Source organism: Oculina patagonica, chromosome 10, assembly GCF_052425735.1.
Source record: "Oculina patagonica isolate OP01 chromosome 10, crgOcupat, whole genome shotgun sequence".
In the NCBI taxonomy this organism is placed as follows: Eukaryota; Metazoa; Cnidaria; class Anthozoa; order Scleractinia; family Oculinidae; genus Oculina; species Oculina patagonica.
This window is the reverse complement of record NC_135767.1, coordinates 11926462-11949430: the sequence shown is the minus strand read 5'-3', so window position 1 is coordinate 11949430 and position 22969 is coordinate 11926462. Positions and strand designations below refer to the sequence as shown.

Genomic DNA, 22969 nt, shown 5'->3' with positions numbered 1-22969 from the left:
GCATGGGAAACGTCATCGCCTCTGCATGCGTTGCGTGCCGTTTATTTTAAAAGTGACACAAGCACTGAGGATAAGACACTTAAAAAAATAATTAAAAAAAACATTACGCTAAGGAAAACAAAATACTAAATACCCGTATTTCAGCAAAAAGATACCGAATACCTTGGTTAAAAACACCCACGATACCGTATACCCAAAACCCCTGGCCGGGCCTGAATAAAAGCTGACCGTATGCAAAGCAGTGTGGAACTAACCGCAAGCACACTGAAGTGCTTTGGTTCCAGTTTCCAAGTGGATTTCTGATTTTGGAAAATGTATTTCAGTCACGACATAATTATCTGAAAGTTTTATTATTATTTTTATAGCCGTCGACAATTGCAAACATAACTTTTAGAGCAACGGTGACAACAAAGGCAGGTTTAGAACCGCCAAGAGCTTGAAACTGAAATTGTAATATTAAATAATGATGCCTATGTGACCACGACGGCATTGTAACTAAAATAAGCAAGTTTGTAGTGTCTGCATCTTTTACCTTCCTGTACTTGTTTTACTCATTTAATATTTTCCAAACTTCAAGACGGTAGGTTTTATAATTAAAAGGAATAATTTTAAGATTCTTTTATTTTCAAGCTGTTTCGAAGAAACATCTGTCCATGAATTATCTAATAAAATTAATTCTAAGGCGACAGTAATTCTGCATGTATTAAAAATTATTCAAAAAATAAAAACCATTAAAATGAGACCATTGAAAGCATTTACAAGAAACCGCTTTAACTATAGAACTTATTATTGTTGCGTTCAACAATTAATTGATTATGAAACCGCATTTTCTTAAATAAAAAGTTAAATGCTCCCAAGTTTTTAAAGCAATTACTTTTTAATATATTGAAGATCAAAAGCGGTCGAAAAAGTCAATTATCTGCGCAAGATGTGTTCATATGTATTTATATATATTTTAAAAACTGTCAAATGGAACATGCAAATATTTCCTCTTTTACATTAATTTTCATTTCACACAACTAAAATCCTATTTGAATGAATTACTTGTGCTTTGGAGGAGACTGTTGATTTTAATATTTTTGAACTAAAGAAAGTAAAGCACTTTTATTTAAAACCGCACCCAACTAAACCGCGAAATCGAACTCTGAATGCTAATTTGACCAACATAAAACCTGTTTCACTGTTTTCTTGACTTCTTGTCTTACTTCTGGAATCTTCCAGCAATAAAGAATTGGATTAAAAGACGAGTTTAAATAAACAAGTGTCCCAGTCAATTCCCAAATGACATCAAGAAATGGAGATGATCCGTGAATAGTTACTACAGCTACAACTATACTGTATGGCAGATAACAAGCGACTAATGTAACTTCTACCCACAGTGCAGTGGACACTGACTTTTTGTATCGTGCTATATTCAGTAAATTTCCTCCTCCATTCGTTGGTTCTTCGTGTTGATGAACTTGAATTTGCTGCTGTTGAAGTGTGCAAAAGATTTTCGAGTAGCAAAAGGTCGACACAAAAACACAAAGTAATATTAATATATAGTTATAAGTTTTCGGGATAGTGAACTTCCAAAACGACATTGAGGCAAAAGTGATGCTTGGAATCCAAAAGAAGATAACTAACGCTCGAACTCGCCTCAATGTTACGATGTGTCTGTATCTCAACCCCAACAACAGGGCAAGAAGTCTGTCCACACTAATGGCGGTCATTGTTAGCAAAGACACTGCGGACAATATTGTAAAACTCACTGTAGCAATGGCTGCGGAATAAAAACAAAGATCAGACAAGCGGTGTTCTGTCACCAAGAACAAGTCATATAAAGCAGTGCTTGGTTCTGAAATAAGGCCAACTAATAGATCAGTGATTGCGAAAAAAAAAATGAAATGAAACAAAATATGTACACTTGTTCTTGATTACTCCTTTCGCTCTCTTTCACGGTTTAGAGAGATCATCTTATGTAGTAAATATGCGTTTCTGTATGATTATTTTCAGAATTTTAAGCTACATGGGAGCTTTCGTTCTTTAATAAACGGCTGAGTGACTGTCGCAAGTATCTTTGACTAGTGTTTAGGACCAAAATTAATAAGAAACTTCAATGAGAAGAACGCAAAGGGAGAGCAAACTGTTCAACAACATCAGGTAGCATCGTAATTTTGTCAAAAACAACAGTGGAAGATGTTGACGGGGCACGCGATTATGACGCAAACTGTGAGCTAGGCCGAGTAATTTGTTTGTGTTTGCACCAGGTAACATCAAAATAAATCACCCTCTTTATGCAAATACTTGTCTCGCTTTTGAAATAAGTTACGCATGCACGAGCATTTAGTGATTTTATTGGATTTTGCGAATGCTTGAACGTGCACGTCAAGGCAAACTCGAACTCTCGATAATATAGTCGCAGTGCTTTGAGGGTTTGCCGATCTACTCGTCTTGTTTAGTGGTGTAAATTACTCAGTGATAGCGGTATCCCTTAGGGTATTCACGGCAGAACGCAGATAGTTTTAGCCGTCAAATTTAAGTTAAGGTCAAGTAAAGAAATAAATATGCCGGTTTATACCAGTCACGCATGAAAAATTGTATCTTATGGGTTTGAAAGAAATCAAGAGTCACGCCTGGTTTACTTGGAGGTTTATTTAAATTCGACGACATTTCTGTTCCTTCCTTTCGACCCCGACGTTAAATCGACCTAGTGCGACCGGCCCCTTTAAACGGCAGGGTTGGGAACCCGTGTAAATGCATACAATTGCGTCGATATATTCTTTCTCACATGAACAGCAGTCACGAAAAGAACAAGACCACGGAAATCGTATGCATAATTAAGTACAGGGCTATACGGAAATCTTGCCCAAGATTTTTATGAAGACTGCTTCAAAAGAGATTCGGCTGAAAAATCATTGATTCGTATCCTTCTTTTCTCATTAGTAATACAACTAACATGTGAAACGAGTATATAGGTCTCGCATCGTGAGCTGTTTTTTTTTTTAAAAGGTTGACTAATTAATACACTAGTTCTTTACCCGCCAAAGCTTTGTTCGATAAGCAATTAAGTGAACGTAAAACAGTCAAATCTGGCAAAACTCTCTAGCAAATACAGTTCGAGCTTTCATAAGATGGCAACGTTACGTAATTTTTTTTAAAGATAGATGCTCTTAAAGCATTGAATGCATGCGTTGTTTTTTTATTGATTAATGCAAACTTCGGTCAAAAGAATTCTATCGAAAATTAAAGAAGCACTCAAAAGACTGACGACCCGAGGAGCCCTATTCGCAGTAAAAACTCTTTAAATTAAATGTAATTTTCCATTTAACATTACGCATTTTTTAACTTCCATTGCTGGTTTTGCTAGGTTGCAAACGCCAATTCCTGAAAACCACATTCACGAGTAATAATATGTTGTCATATTATGGAGAAAGATCATCTTGACCCGCTTTTATAAAAACGTTCTGAACCGAAACTTCGATTACTTAGCAAATCACTGAAGCATTCTGACTATTATTGTTTGCTTCTCATTCCATTATCGTTTCGCGACAAGAAAATCCATTGAAAAACTAATCTATTCATAATATCTATGAACTATGCATTAACAGTGTGCGGCAAAACTTCATTCACAACATTCCTAACAATCGAAAGGTAAGATATGTTTGATTAATAACCGTGAGTCATGGTTTCTAAAGGCTGGTTCTCATATGATCGCCCCGATCGTCTCTGTCGCTTTTGTCGTTTGCAAAGTCTGAGGTGATTGGAGCAAGCAAACTTTTTAAAGCGACAGAAGCGACAGAGACGATCGGGACGATCATATAAGAACCAGGCTTAAAGCACTTTTGGAGACCAGTACTAGTAATTAGTTAATGTGCTGTTTGTGATTTGAAATTTAGCCAATATATAAATCATCGAGCAAGTGATTATCAAACTACATGGCGGTGATATGCATGGCAGCAAAACAGTGTTGTCATATATAAGCTGCCTAACTTATATACAAACAGAACCAGCAGAACAAGGGTCATTAGGCTCTTGATTTTTAAAAATCAATGCCAAATGGCCGTTCCATGCAATTTATTTTCTATCTAAGCTGATCCCTCCTTCCAACTTAATGTAAAAGCCATAATTTACTCGCTGGAGAAAACCGCGCTAAAAACAAATTTAGTGTTTGTGTGGTGTTGTCGTGATCATAGAGATAACGATCTTCACAGTACAGTGGAAACCCACTCTACGGTCATACGGACGCCCTGATATAACGGACAGTTTCGTTTGTCCCGACGATATAATTATCTCTTAGAGTAACTCGCTTATTACGGACGCCAGTAGTGTAAGGCAAATGATTATAGCCTAGCTTTTGAGGTGGAATATAAAATAAAAACAAAATGCGCGGGAATCTTTGACGAGGAGGAATGAATTAAAATAAAAATACACGATAATCGTTTTAATTTATGCAGCATAATTTTTGCGATGTAACGACGCAAGATGACAGATTAGCTATAGCAGCCAACATGATCAGGACACGACAAGTTTACTTGATTGACAAAGCAAATTGTTCTACTGTTGAAGAATAGGAGAATTTAGAAAACTTCTTTTAAATTCCATAAGATTTGTTTCCATTAGCTAACGAGAAGTTTGTGAAGCTCAAATAGAGTGAAAAGGCATTCGCGATCGGGCAAAAATAAATTGAGGCTTAAGTTTTCATTTATCGAATACAGTGCCGGGGAACGCGCTTGAGTGACCTCAGCCTTGTATTAAAACATTACGATTTTAGCGCTTATGTACAGAAAGAGTCGCATGAAGGTTATTAAAGGTAATTAGTCACACACACACAGATCGTGGATGGCACGAAACTTTTATTCCAGTCGTTAAATACCTTATTACATGAAATTTTCGCGACACGTTAATTTCGCGAATTTCGCGATTCCAAACAAATCGCCAAATTAAAGCGACGGGAACAATAAGTTTCGCAAACATAACATGGCGCGAAAATCAAGTGACTCAAATTATGCCAATAATCAAGAAAGAATGAGTTTAGTACCACTAAAGAAAGAAATTTTAAAATGTGAATGGATGTTCTGGTCAATTGACTCAAGAACAATAATTCACGTACAAGCGTAAACTGCTTGTGGCCATTGTGAGAACTGCTCTGTTATTACTGATGACATTTCAGTACGAGAAATTAGCCATGTTCAAAACGAGCAGGGGACTGGGTACGAATATTCAATATCGATTGCACTGAAAAACTGAGCCCGTCATCTGAAAGAGCATCCAAAAATTAGTAACTCAACCAAATTTGAGAGTTATTGGTTTAAACGCAAAGGCATGGAACTCTATTAAAAATCGTTAAAATAAGAGAGCTTAGTATGGCTGGATGGACAGCTGTCCCTCCAATCCATACTAAGCTCTCTTATTTTAGCAGTTTCTAAAAGTGAACCATACCTATGCGTTTAAACCAATAACTCTCAAATTTGGTTGAGTTACTAATTTTTGGATGCTCTTTCAGATGACGGGCTCAGTTTTTCAGTGCAATCGATATTGAATATTCGTACCCAGTCCCCTGCTCGTTTTGAACATGGCTAATTGATTGCAAAATCCCAGCTTCGTGAAAGTTATCCATATCATATTATTTTGCGTACGCGCTTTGTGCACAAACATATTTATAAGGCACCATGCTTTGTTTTTGTTTTGTGCGAAGTGTGAATACTTGGCTTCACACTAGAAGCTAAGTTAGTTTCAAGTAAGCACTTGATTCAAGCGCACTTGATAATCTCAACTCGCATTTTACAAAACTTGGCTTCACACTTGATAACAAAATATATTACTTGAGGTGAAAGCTGTCAATCATCTTAAAAATCGTAACAACGCTGCACGCCGCTTTCGTTTGGCTTCCATTTCCTATTGGTCAAGTGCGTTCTCAAGTGTGGTGTAGACCATACTTGGCGGCGTACTTCGGCTTCTTTGAACTACGAAAGTTTCCATGGTCACCAAGAAAATTTCAAGTAAGTACGTTTTACCCCTTCACACTCAAAGTAGGTTCCAAGTGCACTTAGACTATACTTTAAGCTCTAGTGTGAAGCCAAGTAATGAGTTATATATGTAATTAAACATTGCAACTAAAACACGCGAAAAAGTCAGTAAAACGGGTAAAGTTTGACAGAAAATTAAACAGAACTTTACTAGTGTGTAGTAGAGTCTAAAGCAACTATTACAAAAAGAACGGTTACAAAAAGTAGTTCCTCAATTTTTTCTTATTGTTTCCAACGACACCCGGCCGTGTGTGCATAAACAAATTTCGAAGGTAACGCAGCTGGAAAGTAGAAACAAATTATGTCAAAGCAGCTGTGATGCTCAAAGAGTATGAATAAACCCATTTTTACCGAGGAATAGTTTTTTAAGTTCCAAATAAGGTTTTCATTTTAAATAATTAAATAACAGTGCTCAATTTCCTACGCCGTAACACTGTAAGAAACTCACACATTTATCATTGAAGAATTGATTCCTAGGAAAAGCAACATCTACCTGCACAATGATGGGGTAGGATAATTTAATATTTGATGGGTTAATTCTAATTTATGAATCTATAAAACAATTCAACCAAAGCCAAATGTAAACAACCAAGAATAAACACTCTTTCACTGAAAATTACGACAAAATGGATAAATGTCGATAAATGCAATCGACTTACGAGTAAACCCAAGTAAGTCCTAAATAAATATTAATAAATATGTTTGGCTATCAAAGAACTAATGCGTTTGTTTAAAATATCCGTTTCTGAATACATGATTCTTTAAGCGAGAATCTACGCATATAGTAAGCCCAAGAACATAATTCACAATAGAAGTCAACAAATACCAAATTGTAAAATGAATGACCATTGAATTTGACCATTAGTTCCTTGACAGCTTATCTCGACTAACTGCAATGATGGTTTACCGTTATTTGTTTTAGAAAAATAATAATCTCTTACTAACCGAGCGCAAGGGCCGTACTGGGGAATATTGGCCCGAGGTCGTGGCAGTAAGGACCGAGCATAGCGGGGTCCGTACAAAAACGACCGAGGGCCAATATTCCCCAGTACGGCTCGAGCAAGCTAGGTTAGTAAGTTGTTTATTATATGGCACTCGAGCCATGCTTGTTTATTTTTCTATTAAACAGGACCTTCCGGTCACTTGCATTCAAATGGCTTCCTCCGTAACGTGCTTATATTAAATGACGCGACCCTTGCATCAGGAACCCGGTCAGACCGGGGAAAGCCGGGGTCAAAGCCCGGCCCAAAAGCCGGGGTGAGCGCGGCCACAAGCCGGGCGTTGGCGGGGCTAGCCAAGGGATAAAAAATCCGGGGAAGCCGCGGCCACAGGGCAAGCCCGGCCTGGCCAGACCAGGGAAACCGGGGTCAGGATTTGGCCTGAACGCCAGGCTGGCCAAGCAATATAAGCATGCTTTAAACTCAGAAAATTAACTTTTTGCAAACACTCTCTGACTCAATTGTAACATATTTTTTTTTATTTTTTATATCGGTATTATTTTTTTTATTATTATTATTTTCGGATGTTTACACTTTCATTAAATTCCTTTGCGCATTCATAACAATGTCTTTAAACACAGATATCTTGAATTGGCATATAAATTCAACACTTGTGACTAATGGTTTCTGACTCAGACATTAGGAAGAAACAGACTTAGCTGCTAGCTGTCTTCTGATGCATGAGATGAATGATAAAGTTCTCTCTGGATTGTCCAGTTTAGAATTGAAGGTTTCCTCGTTGTTCTTTTAAGCCTGTAAAAAAATTAAATGCATTTCCGATTAACTTCTCGGTATTTTAGTAACTGTACGCACAATGAACTTCATGAACAGTGTACTGAGCTTGCAATTAGATGAGTTCCAACAAGAAATGTTGTAGAAAATTTCCCACAATCTACAACAGTCTTATAATTTGAAACCTAAACGGTTTGGAGATTATTTCAATTCCTGAGCGAAATTATCACTAAGCCGCGGTATTGCAGAATATACAGATTAGACAAATGTCAATTTACAATGTACCGGTATATTACGTTGGTGTCTATTCTCGAAATTACCATTACATACACTCTGTATACAATTTTGACTTTAGACGTAAATAGACGTCTAAAGTGTATAATTATACACTTTATACACAATAGACAGAATAGACACGAGGATATAGAGTCAAGTCTGAGAATATACACTTTATACACTTTTGCCTTTAGACGTATAATAGACGTCTAAAGTGTATAATTATACACTTTATACACAATAGACAGAATAGACACAAGGATATTGAGGCAAGTCCGAGAATATACACTTTTGACTTTAGAAACATAGTAGATGTCTAAAGTGTATATTATTTTCGGACTTGACTCAATATCCTCGTGTCTATTCTGTCAATTGTGTATAAAGTGTATAATTATACACTTTAGACGTCTATTATACGTCTAATGTCAAAAGTGTATAAAGTGTATACTGATATACTTCGTTCTTTGAAAAATAACACTATACACTTTTGACATTAGACATCTAATAGACGTCCAAAGTGTATAATTATACACTTTATACAGAATAGACATGGCGTTATTGGGTTAAGATTGGGAATATACACTTTATACAGGTTTGACATTAGACATCTAATAGACGTCTAAAGTGTATAATTATACACTTTATACACTTTATACACTTTATACAGAATAGACATGGAGATATTGGGTTAAGATTGAGAATATACACTTTATACAGGTTTGACATTAGACATCTAATAGACGTCTTAAGTGTATAATTATACACTTTATACAGAATAGACATGGAGATATTGGATTAAGATTGAGAATATACACTTTATACAGGTTTGACATTAGACGTCTAATCAGATGTCTAAAGTGTAAAAAAAAACTTGTGCAGAATATACAGAATAGATAGCTCGTGTCAAGAGTGTATAAATATACAGCAATAGACATATATTGTTGTATAATTATACACTTTATACCTCAGAGATATAAACTGTCTATTCTGCAATACCGGGCCTCACTCGAAATTATAAGCAAGAATTCGTGTAACGGACGTCACACACACGGCGGAAAGAATTTCAATAAACCTACATCCAACGGCTAAAATGCAGTTCCGATCATCGCTCAAATAAAGTGTTATGCTTCTGTAAATGTCAAGCCTTCGGTTCCATGAAAGTCCAGAGAAATACAAGCTAAGTTGAACTCTTACTTACCAAAGCACTTTGTAAACGACTGCTCGACTGCCATGACGTTCCACCATAAACAGGCTTTCGATCAGGTCCAAAAATCACAAGTTTTAGCACACTATTCGCCATTTACAAAGCAAAACCTGTTCTCTATAAATACTGTAAGCGAAATGGCTGACCTGTAACAATTTAGAATACAAAACATTTTCTCACGAGCGATCATTACAGCAAGAGATAAATTCAAAACAGAACGGGCGCCAAAAAAAAGTAACGATTCAACGAGACAATAGTCACGTGGGAAGTCACATGGAATGATTTGCGTAACGTGATTGGTTTCTCAACAAAGAAATAAATGGTGAGAATGGAACACACATCGAGTGGTCAGTTCATCCGCCAAGGTTTTCGAGAATTCGAAGGGTGGAAAGCCTTACTTCATTTGCGATGCAGGCGATGCTGGTGAGAATGCAAAATGGACTCCGCGGTCTAAAATTTGTTATCTCAATCTCGGTAAGCAATGTTTTGCTGTGAAATAATGCTCATTTTTTGTTTGAGGTTGGGATTTCCAAAAATTCAATGGCAGAAATCCAAGGATTAAAATTGGTATTCATTTGAATACACGAGTTGAGTATTTAATTTGAGAATAAGCTCCTACAGAAATCCCAAGAATTTCTTTGAACTCCAGAAAGCTAAAAATTTATTTCCCATTTTAAATCAGCATTTCATGCAGCATAACAGCCCATTCAGTCACAGAGAATAAATAGAGATAACCTTTTCTAGTTGATATTTAACTGGAAAATATATCCTGAATATATCCTTTACTAAAACTACAGTTTTGATGCGACACTTTAAGTCATTGATTTTTAAAATTTTAATTGACCCTTATTTTGTCTTTTCTGAGCTCCTCATGGCCAAGAGTAATTAAGGGCTTCTGACCACTGGTTTTCCATTAGGAAAGTCATTATAAAAAATGGTCATGGAACTTTTAAAACTAGGAAAGCCAGGCTTTTGTGGCCAAGAGGGGCATGAAAGCCCAGCTTTGGCCGAGCTTACCACACTTTTCAAGGACCGCGCTTTCCTGGCAAGTCCGGCATAAAACTTTCATAGCCAGGAAAGCCAGGCTTTAATGGCCAGGGAGGCCATGAAAGCCTGGCCTTGGCCATGGTTGCCACGCTTTCCCAGGCCACGCTTTCCTGGCAAGCTTGGCATAAAGGCCGGAAAGCCCGGCCAGGCCGGGCTTTGCCAGGCTTACCGTGCTTTTGACCGCGCTCCTGATGCAAGGGGAGCAACTCAGAAAGAACAAGCTGCCACGAGTTTCAAAACAAATGTATTCATCGTGACGAAGAAGACGAATATTCACCATGAAGCGGATTTTATTATCATAAAGATCGGGAAACTTCTAGCCTGCGAACAGGCTTTCTGGAAAACGCTCGGCCGGCGGGGCAAAAATGGAGGAACATAATTCACAATAGACGTGATTATTAGTGCGAGGTTTCGAATGTATGTGATACTGTGGTATGAAATGCTAAAAGTGCTGCTGGGAATATAACAGTAAAATGTGTCCAATATGTGATCATAAGATTCCTCTCAAATTGAAGCACGCAAAAGACAGCTTGCGGCAATGTAATGATTGTAAAGCGACGTCGTACACAAATACGAGGCGACATGGAAGTTACATATTATCCACCAAGCAATGACTAGGAGAAGGAGGTTATTAAACTCCATCAGTGTAATGCGTCGAGTCTTGGGACGATTAAAATATAATGTTTGTTTGATTCACAATGTTTTAAGATGGTCTACACGCGACTCGTTCGGCTGAAAATTAGCGATTCGCTTTTGCTGAAATAGTAATGTTCACATCCAAGGTCACTCAAGCGCGTTCGTCGGCTTTGTTTTAGAACAATAAACAGTTAAGCATTAGTTTTATTTTTTTTTGCTGGATCGTGAATATTTATTTACTCTATTTGAGCTTAACAAACTTCTCATTAGCTAATTGAAGCAAGTCTTAAGAGATTTTAAACGGAGTTTCCTTTTACTGGTTAAAGTTGAAACAGTAAACAGTCAGAAGGTTGGTGTCATTTACTGGAATACTAAAAAAGGTATTAATTGTTCAATTCCAGGCAGGAAGACTCACCCTCCCCTTGTTAAATAGTGATAATGTATATGCTAATTTATATTATTGCTCTTTTTAATTTAATAACATTCATGTGTTCCTCGAATTACAGATAGAATTAACAGAATACGACCCACAAACGAAAAGCTCAGAGGAACAGCAGCAAAAGCAACACTACGAGTAAAAGAAACGGAAATAACAGCGGCAGCAATAAGAGTACTTAAGGAGATAGACTCCATTGTCAACACACGATAAGCGAATACAAGCATGGGTTGTCATGCTTCAAACTTTCGTTACGAAAAGTTGGATAAAAAATCTAATGAAAGCAAAACATTCTTTAGTAGAATAACACTTGGTTTTGTCTCCGATATAATCCAAACGGGCAACGAAAGGCCACTGGAAGAGGCTGATCTTTTTTATCTAGATATTGAAGGCACGCAATATTTGACGGAGAAACTAGAAGAGGAATGGCGAAATGAAGTGAAAGTAAAAAGAGAACGCGGCTCTCAGCCGCGTTTGTGGAACGCTCTTCGCAAAGCCGTCAACAAGGAACTCATAGTGAAGATTTCTCTCTTGGTTATGTTGAGCTCATTCTGCAGACTTTTTCAACCGGTTGTGCTCAGCTTTATTTTGGACGAAATGGCTACTGGCTCATCCTTCAATGTCAGCTTTTTGTGTCTTTATTCAGTGCTTATATGCATCAGTTCTTTTATTCAGTCATTTGTTCATCATAACGGTGTTTATGCCTTGTATACACTGTCGGTTCAAGTCAAGGCCTCCTTGATTGGGCTGGTTTACAAAAAGGTAGGTAAAAGCTTGTTCGTAGGTGAAAATGATCTCCCGGTGGATGGGTTATCCTCGTCCCCGAATCATTTTTTTTTCTACTTTATATATAAAAAAGGCTTTTTCTCTGATCGAACCAGAAACTGGCCATTCCGGTTCGACATGTGTTGTCTATGTCCAACGTGTTTTCATGGACAAAGCGAGCGATCCTCCATCCAGGGTCACCATGCCCCCGAGCCGAGTTTATTTTTTTGTCATATCAATAAATGTTTATACAGAAATGTATAAAAAGCACTTTTACCCAGAATGGCTGGGTTTGGAGAGTTAGCCTAGAGTTACATACGGTTGACGTATCGTGACAACACCACATGACATTGAAAGCGACCCAAGACAAACCACTCTTATTCTCATGCATGCTTTTCGCGTGCGCTGATTGAATAACTCGGAGGTAATTAGCAAAGTACTATTCACCTCCAAGTAGCTTTGTTTACCGAACGTTATGTTTTGGTCCGTTAGTTATTCCATTTTCGTGGTATATACTAAAAAAAAAATATTTCTTACGGTGCCGGTGAATGTGGTGTATATTTACTTCGCCGCTTCGCGACTCGGTAAATACTGATCCACCACTGTTCACCCCCACTTCGGTGAATAATTGTAATTAGAACCGATTCATCTCTTATCCATTGCAGATCCTGACAACAAAACAACAATTCCTGGCTGAGAAATCGTCTGGCTATATAATAAACTTGATCACAAAAGACTTGATCCATGTCCAACAAGCGGTTATCACATTGAATGCACTCATCGCTCCCATGGACATACTGATCGTATCTCTTCTGCTGTGGAAACTTGTCGGCTGGCAGACGATTGGAGGGGTAGTCTTTTCGATTGCTCTGATGGCTTGCCAGACGGCTTTGGGAAACGTTTCTAAACTACTCGAAGATAAAGTGGCAAAGTTAAGCGACAGAAGAATGCAAATAATCTATGACGTCGTTTCTGGCATTCGTGTGCTGAAGATGAATGCATGGGAATGGTGCTTCCGTGACCTGGTTTCCAATGTTAGGCGGTATGTTGTTCTTCTCAACTAGTAACTCTTTTTTCCCTATTATTTAAGTCACCAACGCATAACTAACTTGGCATTGATCCATTAGTCAATTCTAGTAATGGTTGTGTTGTATATGTCCACTGACAGTGAAAAACCCCCCCGAAAAGGGAGCCTCATGTACAGCTATATGGGAAGCTGTGGCTGTGAAGGGTATGGTGAGGATAAAATAAAATTTTTTGAATAAGGGCACGCGGGAAACGATACAGGTATAAAGAAATAAGTCCAGGATAGGAATAGAAACTCGGAAGAGAAAGAGGCTTTCCTTAACGTGAATAAAATCATCTCTGTAACGCTGTCGATAGCTGGTTTGCCATTAATAACACTAATAGGATTACAGTTCTAAAAAAGCAAAACTGGGATAGCTTAGGGATTTTCACTCCTTCTATGTTTGGAAAATCAGCTGACGTTGTCTGGTTCAGGGTAAGGGTTTCAGAATCTCAGCGGCATATCCCATCCAAAAATATATAGATCATTCCCCCCCGGTTCGTACGTCAGTACTCACCTATAGAGTATCTTCATGTGTTTCAGGTCTGAACTTAACCTTGTTTACAAGAAAGGAGTTATCTTGGCTGGCTACGCTTCTGCTTATTCCTGCTATCCTATAGTTTCCAGTTTTGTTTCTTTATTTCCGTTCATAATGGATGGAAATCGCCTGACACCTCAGAACGTCTTCACCACTCTGGCTCTCCTCGGTGCGCTTCAAAAACCAGTAACGACCTTATTTGCTTATGAGTTACGTGCTCTGTTTCAGGCAACTACGACTCTTAAAAGAACCGAGTCCTTTCTTCTCGATGATACCTCCGACGAATCGAATTCTTTTAAGAAAGCGATCGATTTAATGCATTCAAAATTGCAATCTGACAATCCCCATTTGTAATAAGAAACATGGAAACCAATGGAAGTTTCACAATGAGCAATTGCCATTGACAAGCCATGTTTGCAATCAAGGAAAACCATTCCTTTGTATAAACAGCGTGCAGTTCCCTCCATGGGATGAGACCGGCGATTTAAACCTGTGTATCTCTAATAGTCCATTAATTGGAATCACAGGTCCAGTAGGCTGTGGTAAGAGCTCCTTCTTTCACCAAATCATCGGCGAAATACCGTTAACCTCAGGACAAATTGCTCACCAAGGACGAATTGCATATGTTTGCCAGACACCCTGGGTGTTTTCAGGAACAATCCGTGAGAACATTCTTTTTGGGAAACAATACAAATATGAAGCTTTCCAAAGAGCCATTGAAGTTTGTTCGTTGAAGGAAGATCTCGCTTCGTTTCCAAGCGGTGATATGACCAGTGTCGGTGAACGCGGTGTAAGTTTGAGTGGCGGTCAGCGGGCACGGGTGAACTTGGCACGCGCAGTGTATTCTGATGCTGATATTTATCTACTGGATGATCCTCTTAGCGCTGTTGACGTAAAAGTGTCAAATGAATTATTTAATAGATGCATTTGTGGCGCTTTGTCGAATCGGATTCGTCTTCTTATAACACATCAGCCCTTTTGTCTCCAGGAGACAGATTTGATACTTTCTATGGGCAAGGACAGCAAAGTGACTAGAGGAAATATTTTGGAGTTATTTAAATCGAGCCATTTCCCTAAAGTCACCGCGTCTTCATCAATGGAAAAAGAAAGCGAAGTAAGCTTTACAAGCTCCCTGGAAACATACGAGAAGGCTTGTACTACTGATATTCACAACTCTTCGGGTCTGCAAATCGGGGAGGAAGATCGGTCGACAGGCTCTGTTTCTTACTTGACGTACTGGAATTACTTAGCATACGGGGTCATAAAGTTGTCCATGGTTTTTATGGTAATTTTACTTGTTCTTCCCGAGGGTAAGTGCAGTGTGTCGGGTTTTTTTTTAATTTTTACTTACCTTTCAAAAGTTTTTAGTTAAGAAATCGAAAACAATTTTGGCGTTTCTACCAAGCGAACGAACGGACGAACTAGTTTGCCATAAAGTTTGGAGCACCAAGAAATGCCGAGGTATTATATGAGCCGCACCCAGTGGTTTCCACACCTCTTCTCCCATGAAACGTTTTGTAATTGCTAAAAAAAAAAAAAACAAAAAATAACTCGACAAAAACAGATAAAATATGGTTTTTATTTTTAAATAGAAGAAACCTTCGAAGAAAAGAAAAAAAAAACTATTCGTTTAGTTTGATTGTCTTTGCTCTCGCTATCAATACGTCAACAGCTCGTACTTAGTTCTTTGTTTCTATAGAGTTATAAAAGTGCGACTTTTGACGCGTGCTTTCCTACAAAGTGTTTTCTAAATCTAATTATAAGAATGGTACTTTTCTTTTCAATAGGAGCAGTGCTGGCTTCCAGTTTTTGGCTTGCACACTGGACCAGACTCTCATGGATAGATCAACAAGATCCTAACAATGCTTATGTCTACATTGGACTCGCGGGCGGCTCTTTGATCTCGGCTCTAGGTCGCTCCTGCCTCTTTTTCCAAGCACTCATCAACTGTTCGTCCAAGTTGCATAAGGCGATGCTGACCTCTGTGTTGAAATCCCCGGTTCAATTCTTTGATGTGAATCCCGCCGGTCGCATATTGAATCGATTTGCTATGGACATTGGGTACATGGATGAAGTCTTGCCGTATACGCTATTACAAACAGTCCAATACATCATGTTTACCGTAAGTATCTTGGTTTTGGCATCAGTGGCAAACGTTTGGGTACTTGGAGCAAGTGTGCCTTTCACAATCCTGTCGCTGTATCTTAGTAGCCGATATATAAGGGCTGCCCGTGAGATGAAGAGAATGGAAGCGATCACGTGCAGTCTGGTATGCACTCACGTGACTGATACGATTCATGGTATTACTACAATCCGTGTTTACAGGAGGCAAGAAGAGTTCATAGAGCGTTTTTACAGGTTTGATATATCTAAAGTTCTTTTGACCAATAATTGTTGCTGTCATTCATTAACAAGCTATAAAACATGCCAGATTGGTCATCGGCCAGCGTTTTTCTCGCTTTCTGCAGCGTGAAGTAACTTTCCATGAATGAATTGCTTGATCAACACGGTAAAACATTAGCATTTTGTTTAAGCTTATACCTTAAAAATTCACCTATTCTAATTTATGCACTTGACAAGCATTGTATTTTGCATTAATGTCTCTGTTTCGCTAAACAGTCCCTTTTTAATTATAAGAACGTCTAATTTTGGAGCTGAGGTTTGGCGTTGTTATTATTTTTTTACAATTTGAGGCTGGATACCTTGTTACATGTTATAGTATTTTTAGGAGTTATTCAAATAGAAATGAAAGAAGATCCAATATCCCTTCTGTAGGTATGAACAAGGGTAAGTATTTGGACCTAGGGTAAGGCGGAACTCCTTCAGGTACAAAATAAACAAAAAAATTGCAAAATTGCAAATTCAAAAAAAAAAAAGAATTTTAATTTTTGGAATGGCCAAATAAATACGTGTATTCTACGAATGTGTGTAGACGATGGATAACAATCAACTTTTTTTCATCAATCGAAAATATAATTCAAATCTTTACATGACCGTGAAATATCGTCTATACAGAATGTGACATCACTGGGATAACAACCAGGATTGGAAACATTAATTGCAATGTCTCAAGCCACACAAGCTAACTTCTACCATGTCTTTTGACTGTTTCAGTTATCAAGATCGGAACAACAAAGCCTGCTCCTGCTATTACGCTTCCGTCTCGTGGGTCGGTCTTCGTCTTGACATACTGAGCTCATTTCTTGTTACTGTTGTTACTTTGGCGGCCATATTCCTCTCGGGTGATGCAGGTAAATTACTTGTTTGAACGCTTTTATACATTGAGGGACGTACCTTATGCAATGAAAAATGCCAAGAAAAACTTCATGCATAGGGGAAGGCAAGAAAAAATCGTGCAGAAGGAATGTTCTTATTAAGCAATAAAAAACCTGCCATTTTACACCTTATGAGATCAATTTTTTGACAAAATATGTCATGGAAAATGTGAATATTTCCGAGCCTAGAGATTTCAAAGTTCTCTGGAGGAGCAAGTCCCAGCGCCCCCCCCCCCCCCCCCCCAAGGTAAGCATCACTCAAAAGAGGGTAAAAAACAACAACATTGTATACCGCAGAACATAAGGCTACATTTATAGACAAAACATTATTAACCAGTATTGATTAAAACTTTTGACACAGCAAAGTGTTCTTTAATGTGGTCTTTTCTTATTGTAGCCCTATCTGGTTTATCCATAAGCTACTGTCTTCAGCTAACTACAACTGTGCAGTGGATGCTGCAAGCCGCTGGAGACGCGGAGAATTACATGACATCAGTTGAGCGAGTTTTGACGTACGCACAACTTCCGCCCGAGCCCGGATATGGTACATCTAACCAGCACATTCCTAAAGGATGGCCCGAGAAGGGCCTTTTAACTTTCGAAGATGTTTCTCTGCGCTATTACGCGGATGGGCCTTCCGTTTTGAAAGGAATTAGCTTTGGAGCTAATCCTGGGGAAAAAATTGGCATCGTTGGACGCACTGGTGCGGGAAAGTCTTCACTTCTCGCGTGCTTGTTGAGAATGCCTGCAAACACTGAAGGCGAAATTATCATTGATGGAATCTCCGTGGCCAGCCTAAATGTCCAAGACGTTCGCTCTGCAATCGCAGTTATTCCTCAGAGCCCCTTTCTTTTCAACGGTGTGCTTCGACGAAGTCTTGATCCAGCAAACAGATTTGCCGACGGAGAGTTATGGATCGTGCTAGAAAAAGTTCAGTTGAAGTCGATCGTTGAAAAAAGGGAGGAACAACTTTACTGTCACGTATTGGAAAATGGGGCCAATTTCAGTGTTGGAGAACGTCAGTTGATCTGCTTCGCTCGCGCTCTGTTGTTCGGTAAAAAGATCATTGTGATGGACGAAGCAACGTCCAGCCTGGATACTCAAACAGATGAACTGATTCAGAAGATTATTCGCAGGGACATGATTCACTGTACTGTGATAACAATTGCCCATCGTTTGAGTACAGTTATGGATTACGACAGAATTATGGTTCTCGACGACGGGAAAGTTGTTGAAATGGATTCACCGAACGTTTTACTAAACAATGAGCTTAGTTGTTTTTATAAGTTCTATCATGGTATATCGCATTAATAATGATTTAAAAGTTATAGCATGAGTCCAAGTGATAGTAAAGATAAATATTACGCTTAGCTTGCTTTTCTGAAAAACACAAGAAACAGTTTACATTTATTTCATAAGCGCGTTGGATACAAGGTGATAAGTAACCAACGAGGTGAATAGCGCCGAGTTGGGTATAATCTAGACTGTTCACAGTCCCCTATTAATTTTTCCCGTGAAGTCATAGAGATCATTAATCGTGGAGTTCGACGGGCCGCCATATTGGTTCCTTATTGGAGGAAAACTGGGAGGAAGGCAAAATGTGCAAAATGCAAAGTGCAAAATGTCCGTGGGTTATTTGTACTCTCCCCAGGTTTTACTCTCGTTCAGGAAACAAGATGGCGGCCCGTCGAACTCAACGATCGATCTCTTAGACTTGAAGGAAAAATAGGGGACTGTGAACAGTCTAGGTATAATCATTGCGTACATGTATCTAACAAGGGCGTAAATTGTTTGCTACCTTTTATCCGTTTTATGTTCAATTAGTCACTTTTGCTGTACATTTACAGGTATTTTCCATTGAATGTTTTATGCCAAACTCAATGCGCCATTTATTTGAGTCAACTGTGACATAATTCTAATATTTGATCTATTACTTAATGTCATTTATTATTTGAGTCAACTGTGACATAATTCTAATATTTGATCTATTACTTAATGCCGGAAATTTCTAAATCTAAATAACATGTATTTTTACCTTTGCACGATATTTTTCTTTAATATTAACAGTTGGTTTGATGCCCCGTGGAGTTTATATACTAATTCAATTCATGTGGATGTAAATTGTGGATTTCTCAGTGATTTTTCAATGGCGTCAGAAACACAAGCTAAGAATTGTATAGAATTCGTTACCAAAAAAAAAAAAAAAAAAAAAAAAATAGAAAAACCCCCCCCCCCCCTCAAAAAAAAAGAAACAACTTTTAAAACAAAATTTATTGTGACTGAAAAAATACAGTATCCCTATGTTAACCAAAACACACACCGTTAAAGATAATTTGAAATAGAAATAGTATTTTTTTACGCTGTAGAACCAAACAATTCAGATTTGTTCCACAACTTTTCAAAACTTGGCTGAAATTTGCGAGGCCTGGCTGATATAACGGGCAGGGCCCAAACCTATTTATTTTAATTTCACTTACCGCTTGTTAAATTAACGACTCCCTTTATTTTCTCGTTCTATTCAATTTTTATCACTTTAGTATATAATATGTAGTTAGGTTTATATAGAACATTTTAAAATTAGCAACATTTTTTTTTAGTTCTCATTGTATTAAATTAAGTTTAAATTTTTTCACTGTCTTAAGTTTATTGTAGTTAGGTTTATATTTTGTAGTTAGTTGTATATTAAGGGGGCCATTTGTACTCTGGGCCACCAGTACTATTACCCTCATTAAATAAGTCTTATTATTATTAATCATGAACGGGAGTATAGTGGTAACCTTCAGCCATATATATAACCGTAAATATGGAATTTTAAAATTATTCTTTACTTTCGCCAAGAAAAAAAATAATATGCACAGCAGTACTATTTTTGAAGGTGATTCAATTTTTCTTTACGCTATTTCCGCGTCAACTCAATAGCAATTTAGTACACTATGTCATCGCCTCCAAAAGATGGAGCCGAAAAGATTTCGAAAGGCGAGATATGCTCTACCTTATAAGGCTCTGTTCCTGAAACGGAAGATAATATTAAAAACGAAATGTTTCATTCAGTTCTAAAGCCCGTCAAACTTCAAAGAACGGAACAATGAAGATGTCAAGGTTTACATTTAAAGATCCACAACCTTTCACTATCTTTTGTTTTGCCCCCACACACTATGGATGTATTAAGTTAAAATATTGTAATAAAACGTTTAAACCTACTTTTAAAAACACAAAAATCGTCTGATCGTGTTTGTTACTTCTTGTCTTACTCCTTTGATCTTCCAGCAATAAAGAATGGGGTTTAGAGAAGAGTTTAGGTAAACAAGAGTTGCTGTAATTACCCAAATGACTTGCAGCATTGGAAAGGATCCATTTATCGTAACAATAACTACAACAATACTGTATGGCAGATAGCACGCTACCAACGTGACAAGAATCCACGTTGCAGTAGAAACTGTCTTTTTGTATCGTTCTATGTCCAGCGATATTCCTGCGCTGGTTTCGTCTTGGTGAACATCATCATGTACATGAGCTTGATGAAAGCGGCGGAGTGTAATGGAGATTTTTGAGTAACAAAAGGCTGAGACCAAAAGGCAAAGTAATATTAATGTACAGCCATAAGTTTTCGCGATAGTGTACCTTCAAAACGACATCGTGGCAAAAGCAATGCTAGGGAACCAAAAACAGGCAACTAACGCTCGAACTCGACACAAAGTTACAACATGTCTATATCCCAAGCCCAACGACAGAGCGAGAAGCCTGTCTACACTAATTGCGGTCAGTGTTATCAAAGACACCGAAGTCCCAATTGTAAAACTAACTGTAGTAATAGCTGCAGAATACACGCAGAGGTTCCTCCAGTGGTCTGTTTCTATTTCCAATATCATAAGATAGACAGCAGAGGCTGGTTCCGAAATTAGTCCAACAAGAAGATCAGTGGTTGCGAGGCAGCTGTAAAGCAGTTTTGATGGCGGATGAAGGGAGGAATCTTTGTGCAACGCAATTGGGATGACTGAATTCCCTAGAAACGCAGTGATGGAGAGAATAAAGTGTACTGTGGAAAAGAAGAGCATGTGGTTTCAAGAAGAATGGACGGTGCAAAACAGAACCTCAATGGTCTTCGTAGAGTTTTCCATTGCTTATTGATGACTGTGCACTAGGAGAGTCATCTACCAGTCAGTTTTAGCATCATGTGTAATTATTTAAATTACAGACCACACCTTCTATGAGTGAAACAGCGCAATATACCCAAGCGGGTTGTTGGGAAAACACTGAAAAGCATCAAAATCACGAGCCGTTAAGCCAGTGTTTTAAACTGATTTTCAAGCTTTTCAAGAAGGCTTTTATCGCGATTATTTTTTTTTACAAATTAAATTAATTTTGAATGTAAAGATATCCATGTTATTAATATCATGCCAGCCCAGTTAATTAAGCGGAAACTGTTCATTGTGTCATTTCAGTATTTCTGTTTATGCGTTGTTGTTCCGCTTTTGTCTTCAAGTTCCTTCGATTCAATACAATACAATACTTTAATTTGACAATCCCCTTACGGGGCTTTTCAGTGACAATAAATTACAATAGAAATAACAATTTTAAAATTATAAAAATTACAATGATAAACATTACAATGATAAAAAATTACAATGATAAAAATTTGGATAAAATGAATTACTCCTAATTAATCTATGTTAAAAACTCCTCCATCAATTTTGATTTTAAATGAAATTTAAAAGATGAAATAGTTTTAAGAGTTTTTAAGTTCGATGTGAGACTATTCCAAATGTTCACTGTTCTATAATGAAATGTTCTTTGACCAGAGGCAGATTTAAAAAGGGGAATATTTAAAAGCTGGCAGTTCCGGGTCGCTCGTTTGGTGATTTTGTTGCGGGTGGAGAACTGATCGCTAAGATAGCGAGGCGCGCATCCAGTCATACATTTAAAGGCTAACACAGCGTCACGAAGGTAGAGGTGTTGTTTAATAGGAAGCCAGCGTAGATCTTTCAATGCTGGCGTGATGTGGTCGAATTTCCTCGTACCTGTGATGATGCGGGCGGCAACGTTCTGGACCAATTGCAACTTGCAGATATTTTTTCCCGAGCTGTTGGACCACACGGATGAGCAATAGAATAGTTTACTAAATACTAACGCATTAATTATTGTTACAAGCGTATCACGCTTAAACACATGTTTTACACGACTAATTTGAGCTAAACTAGACATACACGATGAAACTGTTTTCGAAATATGGTCGTCGAAAGTTATATTCGGGTCAAGTATAACGCCAAGGTCCTTGGCAGAAGATACAGGGACAAGTTCTTTCCCCAGTAGAGTTATTCTGAAGTCAGGGAGTTTGGAAGTGAGCTGTCTGCTTCCAAAAACCATCAGTTTTGTTTTGTCTGGATTTAGAAGAAGAAGGTTATCGAAACACCAGTTGCGTATCAGTAAAAGGTCATCATTTAAGTCAATAACGGCATTGGAGCAATCCTGAAGTTTAAAAGAGATCTGTAATTTAGTATCATCGACGTAACATTCTGTTGTGCATTTTCTTAGGACGGATGGTAAGTCGTTGACGTAGACACTAAAAAGAAGCGGCCCCAGTATACTGCCTTGAGGGACACCACTAGTTAGTGGCAATGCATTTGACAAAGTTGAATGGACGCGTACCACCTGGTATCTGTGATTCAACATGCGGTGGGCGGGAAAATTTCATTTTTACGATTGACCCTCAGTAAGTTTGCATTACAATCGTTCGTGACAATCAAAACTTCTGTTGCAATCATCTGTAAACCAATAAATCATTAAAAGAAGCAACTTTCAGCCTGGATACTCAGGAGCCTGATTCACTCACGGTACTGTAATTACAATTGCTCATCGTTTGAGTACAGTCATGAATTACGACAGAATCATATTTATTGATTCTCAACGACGGAAAACTTATTGAAACGGCTTTAGAGCTCAGTTGTTTTTATAAGTTCTATCATGGTGTGTCGGATTATAAATGGTTTA

At 38.0% G+C, this 22969-nt stretch overlaps 1 protein-coding gene and 2 pseudogenes across 2 annotated transcripts; 1 reads left to right on the top strand and 2 right to left on the bottom strand.

Moving 5' to 3' along the window:
• Positions 1–910: 910 nt before the first annotated feature.
• On the bottom strand, positions 911–1868 carry LOC144667242 (adenosine receptor A3-like; the record flags this gene model as incomplete). The annotated part of the gene is made up of 1 exon (XM_078528644.1): positions 911–1868. A coding segment is annotated over one exon (717 nt), but the record flags the coding sequence as incomplete, so codon positions are not given.
• A 9765-nt stretch (positions 1869–11633) lies between these two features.
• On the top strand, positions 11634–19159 carry LOC144627979 (ATP-binding cassette sub-family C member 4-like; annotated as a pseudogene). Its single transcript, XR_013566188.1, has 6 exons — positions 11634–12099; positions 12768–13144; positions 13712–15016; positions 15494–16064; positions 16821–16957; positions 17379–19159. The product of XR_013566188.1 is annotated as an ATP-binding cassette sub-family C member 4-like (transcript).
• A 559-nt stretch (positions 19160–19718) lies between these two features.
• LOC144628118 (melanocyte-stimulating hormone receptor-like) lies at positions 19719–21099 on the bottom strand (annotated as a pseudogene).
• Positions 21100–22969: the final 1870 nt, after the last annotated feature.